Source organism: Balaenoptera musculus, chromosome X (genome assembly GCF_009873245.2).
Source record: "Balaenoptera musculus isolate JJ_BM4_2016_0621 chromosome X, mBalMus1.pri.v3, whole genome shotgun sequence".
NCBI classification, from domain to species: domain Eukaryota; kingdom Metazoa; phylum Chordata; class Mammalia; order Artiodactyla; family Balaenopteridae; genus Balaenoptera; species Balaenoptera musculus.
Window position 1 is genome coordinate 124,331,312 of NC_045806.1, and position 7,386 is coordinate 124,338,697.

The window sequence follows — 7,386 nt, forward strand, 5'->3', positions numbered from 1 at the left end:
CAGGTTTAGTGCACACTCTCCCCTTCATCCTCACGAGGAGGTGCGGGCAGCCTCTCTTAAACAGGGGCCCTTCTCGTCCTCAGCCATGCGGAGGGCGGCGTGTCCCTCCTTCACGTGAACGGGACAGCGCAGCGCGGCCGGCAGCACCCTGGGCTCACACTCCCGCTCAGCCCCTCACAAAAGTGCTCCGGTTGCTCGGGGGTGACATCACAGCCCAGCCAGGAAGTGACATCATACAGGGCAGGCCCGTCAGCATGTCAGCCTCCTGCTTCACGCCCGTCATCGCAGGGGGCACGGTGACACTCGTGCACGGGTGCAGAGCCACAGGCCGAGCCCTCGTGCAAACCGGGCACGGCCTTCTGGTCCCGGAGCCCCCGGGCCAGGCCGACGTGCACGGACCCACGTGTCACCCACGAGGTCAGAGCGCCTCCTCTGTGTCCACTGGCCTTCAGGGCCCTGCACAGCACCCATGCTTTCAAGCACGAGCAACGTCCGGGACGGGGCCCACGGTCAAGGGCGCAGGCACCCTGCCCTTTTGGCACCGTCACAGGCCGGGCAGCCGGTCCTCCACGGAGACCCTCTCCACGCCCTGCCATCGGTCTGCAGGAGGTCCAGGGCAGGGGCTGCAGAGGTGATGGGTGAGCTCCTGGGGACAGAGGAGGACAGGCCGCCGTCCCCTGCGGCTCCTGAGCCTGCACGTGTCCACCCCAGGCTGGTCCCGCTCTGCACGCCTAGTCTCCTGTCACCCGGGACGGGGCGGTCGCCCTGGGCCTTCACCCACGGTGCAGCTCACTTTCCGCTGACCGCCGTCCACGGGACCCCCGTCTGGGTTTGCGCACAGGCCGTGAGTGCTGCCATCCTGCTCTGGGGCTTGCTGCTCGAGCATCAGACAGGCGGCCTTGCACAACCACCCGTCTGGCACGTTCTCCCCACGTGCGCCGCCACCTACACTGATGCCCACCCCCGCTACTCTGGTCACAGGCTTGAGGATCTTCCTGAGATTTCCACGAACCAGAAACGCCTCCAAACCCAATATGTCACCAGCCCAGGGCCCAGGCGCCCGGCCCAGTGGGTGAGAGCGAGGGCTCTGCCAGAAGATGCCAAGGCCGGCCCCACAGCCCTGCTGATCCCCAGCTGCCTGGCTCACACCCGCGGAGCCTCTGCTTCCCCACGAGGATACTCGTAGGAGCACGTGCTTCGTGGGGTCCCGAGGACTCAGGGGGACATACAGCAGGAGGCAAGGCACCTGACGCTTAACTCACAGCTACTGTGGTTACGGGGAAGCATGCTGTCTCACAGCAAGTTTGAATCTAAGGAGCTTAAGCAATGGTCCATCAGTGGCCCTTGGCTACGTGCAGGAAGCCTTCCATCACCAGCAAAGGGCGGCCTTCCTTGTCGATTCTTGCAAACCGTGGGCTGAAACGCCACCTGAGTTAACTGTCTCCAGAGACAGCTAGGGTGAGCTACACAGAAATCACAGTGCATTTTGCATAGATGTAAGTGGTACTCAGCGCCCACGTGACTGGGCAATGCCCCAGGACCACTGAAAAGCCGAGTTCCACTTTAGAATGTCTGGGAACTCGCGAACACTCTCGGGCGCCTCCTCAGCTGTCAGCATTGTGGCCGTGTGCTCCCACGCCAATAGCCAAATCCCTGGGCCCCCCGCTTTCCTCTCTGTACTGCATATTCCAGCTGCCCCTGGAGACTCCTGAGAGATGCTCACCCACCCCTGCTCCCCTCGGCTGCTGGTGGCAGCTCGAGGTTCCCGTCTGTGCTCGCTGACAGGACTTCCAGCATCCTGGACCATATCCAAATTAAGACCCGCACAGTGCACATGGAAAATGATGAACCGCTTTATTGAACAGCTAAAAGGGGGAGAGAAGAGTGGATTGGGCTACATTTGCTATACATCAAGCAGGAAAGGTGGCACCATTCCAAGTGTCCCCCTTCAGTCAGCACAGGCTTCCTACAGGCTGGCGCCAGGGCGGAGTGGTGGGCGCGGTGGATGTCAGTGGAGCCCGGTCTAGACACGGTAGCAGCTGCCCCCTCTCCCCCTCTCCCCTGCGCCCAGGTGACAGTGCCAGGGCTCCTTTTACCTTATTTTACTCACGGCCTGCTTGTTCCCATCGCACCTGCTGTCTTCCCTCTGACTCGTGGCTGTACCCCCAGCTCCTGGAGCCGTGGTCCTCCTAGCTAAAAGCACGGGCCCAGCTTGGGGGCGGACAAAAAGGCCCAGACCTCAACGCGCACACTCCGCTGGCCAGTTCTAGCCTCGGCACCTTCTCCAGCGTTCCAGTTTCCAGTCGTGCTCTATGGCTTTCTGCAAGTCAGTATTCCCAGCATGTTAGAAAAGAGCACAAACAGTTTCTTGCTTATTGTGGCCGTTCTGGCAGTAGCAGCTACTGTGTATGTGGAGAAATTGAAGGGGAAACGGCAATGTCCCATGAAGGGGTTGCACCCCAATGGGCAGGACAGGGGTGCCACTGGCCTCTACTTCTGCAACAGAACACATATGTTTTCAGTACAAGCTTGTAAAAAAATACTTTAACAGAATATACTGTACAGAACTAGGATTTAACACGGTATATTACAACGCTAAAATATTTGTATAAATACTATACAGGCACGGAGTCACTCCGTTAGAAAGGGCTCACCAGTGGGGCCGGTAAAAACCCAGAGAGAAACGACGTCCATGGCAGGAGCATGGCCAGCTGAGGCGGCATGGGTGCACACAGGGCCCGAGGCCTATTCACAAGTGCCCTAACTGTGCCACAACAGGGGCATCCGAGCTACGCGGCCAGGCCGGCCTGGTTCAAAAACACATTTTTCAGTAATACTTTTGATGGAAATTTTCACACTTTGAAAACCAGCTGTGTGGCTATTCCTGCTCAGGCCTCCGCAGCCATCCAGGATGGCTCCAAGCCAGCTCCGCAGGCACCTGCCCGGGGGAAATCACGTCTTCCCTCTCCCCAGGCTCCCTCCATCAGACCCACAGCCGCTGACACGCACCCCACACCATGCTGCGTGTTCCAGGCACCTGTCACCTGCGTGTCCTGTCGCGGTGAGTCATTGGTAGGCATTGAGTGCAAACAAGGCATGAGATGGAAGTCCCCGGAGACCCAGCTCCAGCTCCAGCTCCAGTTCTGGGGGTGGCGGAGGTGAACAGAGAGGCAGAGGAAGGCGGAAGAGAGTGCGGGCCAGGTCCACTCACGATCTGCCCTGGGAGGGGCTGTCTAATCTGGCATTTCGATATTTAATTTGGGAGGTGGGAGGACATACTTTCCAGGGCTCTGGGTGATAACCACCCTGGTCTTCTTTCGAAACATAGGAGCGATCTTAGGAGGTTCTGGAACTGGCGTTTCTTCAGTTTCCTCATTACCTTCATGGTGGAGGTCGTAGGAAATGTTTCCATATTCTCTCAAAAATGGGCAGATTTCAAGCAGAAACTGACAGAAATCCTTGCGAATCCCAAACCACCCTGAAAAGGAAGAAATGTACTTTCTCAAACACTAGTCTCCATTGAATTTCAGGTTACTTTTCTTTCATGAATAAGAACTTTTCCTTGTACCCTGCAGCGCTTTATCCTGATGTCTTGGGAATGAAGCCTGAGCAAGGCCTCAACACCAACTAAGGGTAAGAAGGAACCCCTGCGGCTCTGCGGCTCTGCAGGTGGCAGTCCTGGACTGACAGCGACCAGATGTCTCCCTGGGGCCTGTCAGGGATGCGATCTCGGGCCCCGGCCCGCACCTCCTGAACTAGAAACTGTGGCGGGGTGGCGGGCGGCAGTCCTGGGATTCTGACGGGTCCTCCAGTATGTGAACTACTGCTCTCACGAGACTCAAATTTTATCTGCGGTGTCTGGACTATGTCAACATCCTCCAGTCTTCCCGGCCCAGGAGAAACACATGTGCGACAAAGAATGTCACTCAAGAAAAGGATTTCCATCACCCTCTGGAGTCCGGGAAGATGGCAGGCATGTGTTGGTCTAGGCCTCAAAGCTCCTTCTCCAAGGCCCGCTCTTCCGGTCTGGGTACCACTAAACCGTCAGCTTAGTGCTGGCTCTCCTGGGGCAAAACCCCCTGTGGCATTAGTTTCCAGAAGGGCGTGCTCTGGGGCTACATGCAAAGGAGCTCAAAGCCTAGTGAGGAGGGGGCCCTCATCAAAGAGCACTTCAGAACGGGCTATCGCAGCACACAGGTGGAGAGGGAGAGAGAGAGAAGCCGGGCACCACTGACAAGACTTGGACACGTCAGGAATGACGCTGGCGAGAGCGAGGACAAAACAGACACCGGGAGGACGCCCAGGGTTTGGTAGATGATGTGGATTTTCATCTAATCCTCAGGAGCCCCTGGGAAAAAGGAATCTTGGTCCCCATGTTGCAGCGGAGGGGATGGGCCCAGAGAGGCTGCCTGCCGCGCTCAGGCCTCCCTCCGGTCATAGGGCCACAAAAGCAAGGCTGACGGCACGCCCTTCCCCTGGAAGGTTCCAGGCCTTCTTCAGTCCTACCTTTCCCAGGGAAACTCCCTGACTGGGGTCCTTAGGCTCGTCTTTTCATAAAGCGGGGCCACATACACACACACACACACACACACACACACACACACACACACAGCCACGCAACAGGCACACAGACACACGTGCACACACACACAGTTCAAGCACTTCGGAAATGCTGAGTACATACAGTGGTTTCCGCCTTTCTGTCCGAATGTGGTTGCCATCAGAGTGATCAAGGAAAGCCAAAGGGGGACAAATATCGGGATACAAGAGAACGCGTTGTGGCCGTCTAGCTTGTGAACCAGCAGGATCTAAAGAAAGAGAAACAATTGAGGTTCTGTCGATGGAGCATCTGAAAACAGACCCTCTCTGAAGCCAGAGTGCACTGCCCCTCCCTGGTCAGGTCTCATAAGGGGGAACTGCGCTCCACAGGAGGCAACAGTAACCCTCCATTCCGGGGGAAAGGACAAGACGAGCTTCCATACGGCTCTTCAGGACTAAGCAAAATCCACCCACCTAGAACATTTCCAACATCAGGATTGTTATGGGAAACTCTTGCTGCTGTTTTTTGGGAGGAGTCAACAGTACCCACTCTATAATTCTCCGCAGGGCTCAAATACAAAAATACCACATCCAACTTTCTCTTTCTAGAAGATGACAAATCAATACATTCAGATGCGTGGTGGCTGGAAAGGTACACTTCTCACTGCCAGCCCCCAGGCCCCCAAAGAAAGGCCGCTCTGACTGTCCTGTGGTCCTCTGTTGGCAGGCTCGTCTGGGGAGCTGCTGTTCTGGGGAAGCGCAGGATGCTGGGCCTCAAGGGTTCTGCCGAAAGCTTACCTCAAAAGTAAGGAGTGGCACGACGATGGTCATCCAGCTCAGCGCCATGGTGATGTGTGTCCTCCGCTGCTCCGCGATCACATCCATGGAGCGCAGGAACAGGACGGACCACACGATGTAGTAGAGGACCACCAGGCACAGAAAAGACATGAGAATCCACAGGGGGACACACACGACCTGAGGGGAGGAGGAGAGAAGAAAGGTCTTTAGGGTAGGCAGAGCCAACTCCTTCCTGGATCTCGGTGCTTAAGACGGTGCCAGGCCTGGATGGGGCCAGCGTGAGAAGAGGACCCGCTGCTCACTGTCGGGGTTGCCGTTGCCCCGGCAGCCCTCAGGGTGACGGGACTCGCGGCCACTTCCCTGAGGCGTGAGCTCGCTCAGCGGGCCCTGGGCTCTGCCCGCCTCCCCTCCACCCGCGCCCTGGCTCACCCGGACATCCCCTCTCCCCAGTCATTTCCCATCCTGCCAGAGGTACTGTGGCCAAAGGCCCCTTGGCAACTCGGGCTGCCCAGGGGGCCCAGGCCCTCCATGAACTTGCAAGTCGAGGCCGGGAGGCTTCCGCCACTCGGTCTCCGCTGCCTCGCCCAGGTGGGTTCTGTGTCAGTTGCTGTCATACCAGCGAGCTTGTTTCAGCCTCACACACAAGCCCACACGAAGAGTCCTGGGGCTCTCAGCAGGCTCCTCCCGTGTGACCTTTCTCCCTTCTGCGTGGCCCCCTGGGTACATCTGTTGTCCCTTTGTCTTCTCTTACAAAACAGTAAAATTGACTGTTATCCTTTGGTGTCCAGTTCTATAACTTTTCATGCACACACGTATAGATCTGTGGAGCCTCGGGCAAGACACAGGACAGCTCCTTCACCCTGCCAGACTCCCTCGTGCTCTCCCATCACTGTGTCACCCCCTCGCCCCACCCACCATAACCCCGGCAGCCACTGCTCTGTCCTCTATCACGACACTTTTGTCTCTTCAGGAACGTGATGGAGATGGACTCATACAGCATGTAACCTTCTGAGGCTCCCTTCTCCCAATCAGCAGAACACCTCTGAGATGCCTGCAGCTTGTTGCGTGTATCTACACGTCACTCCTTTTCATTGCTGAGCGCTGTTCCCACTGGATGGATGCACCCCCAGCCTGCTATCCAATCACCCTGGGAAGGAGATGTGGGTGCTTTCCCGCTTTTGGCTATTGCAAATAAGGTTGCTATAAACATCTGTGCCCAGGTTTTTGTGTGGCTGTACATTTACATTTCTCCAGGGGAAACACCCAGGATCGGCACTGCTAGGTCACATGGTAACTCCATGTTTAATTATAAGAAATTGCCAAGCCGTTTTCCAGAGCATCTACCCACTTCGGCATTTTTACCAGCGACGGGCGAGGGCCCGGGCCCCTCGGGTCCGCCCCAGCACTTGGTATTGTGGTTCTTATATTTGCCATTTTGATGAGTGTTTTGTGGTACCTCACCCTGGTTTTTATTTGCTTTTCCCTAATGGGTAATGATGTCCTCTTCATGTGCTTATTCGTCATATGTCTATCTTCTTTGTGAATAGTCGGTTCAAGTCTTTTGTCAATTTTAAAATTAGGTTGTTGAGATTTTAGAGGTTTGAGAGTTCTTTAGATGCTTTGGATACATGTCCTTGGTTAGACATCTGCTTTGCAAATATTTTCTCCTGGTCTGTGACCTGTCTTTTCATTTAATTTCATTTTAATTTTGAGCTTCTTTGTAGACCATGTTGTTGGTTGCCATCTCCGGGAACTCCTTCACCTAACTCCAGATCCCAAAGATTTTTCTCCTATGTTTTCTTCTGACAGTTCTTTAGTTTTTACCTTTCATTTTTAGACCTAGGACTTGAGTTGGTATATGAGTTTTAATCCTCCTGAGGAGCTTGGAGTTCCTGACTGGAGGTTTGCTGTGCACAGCTTCCCCTTATGTTCCTCCTCCTAAAGCACGTCTGGGAACAGACTCACTTAGAGGCCTGGCCTCGTGGGTGGAATGTTAGCGACCAGCCTCACTTGGTTCTCTTGAACACTGTGGGAAACCTGCAATCAGGC

General features: G+C 55.8%; 1 protein-coding gene across 1 annotated transcript; it reads right to left on the reverse strand.

Annotated features, from left to right (window-relative positions):
* Positions 1-1,837: 1,837 nt before the first annotated feature.
* Positions 1,838-6,217, reverse strand: TMEM185A (transmembrane protein 185A). The gene is made up of 3 exons (XM_036841021.1): positions 5,338-6,217; positions 4,685-4,808; positions 1,838-3,478 (listed from the first exon to the last, which is right to left on the reverse strand). The coding sequence occupies exons 1-3, from the start codon at positions 5,485-5,487 to the stop codon at positions 3,234-3,236; spliced, it is 519 nt and encodes a 172-aa protein (XP_036696916.1). The 5' UTR covers positions 5,488-6,217; the 3' UTR covers positions 1,838-3,233.
* Positions 6,218-7,386: the final 1,169 nt, after the last annotated feature.

Excerpts from the sequence above, each read along its gene's own strand:
- TMEM185A (XM_036841021.1), bottom strand. The coding sequence starts at position 5,487 with ATGTCTTTTCTGTGCCTGGTGGTCCTCTACTACATCGTGTGGTCCGTC. Across the intron at positions 4,809-5,337 it reads TGCCACTCCTTACTTTTGAG|ATCCTGCTGGTTCACAAGCT; the intron begins GTAAGCTTTCGG and ends CTCTTTCTTTAG. Across the intron at positions 3,479-4,684 it reads ACAGAAAGGCGGAAACCACT|GGTGGTTTGGGATTCGCAAG; the intron begins GTATGTACTCAG and ends CTTCCTTTTCAG.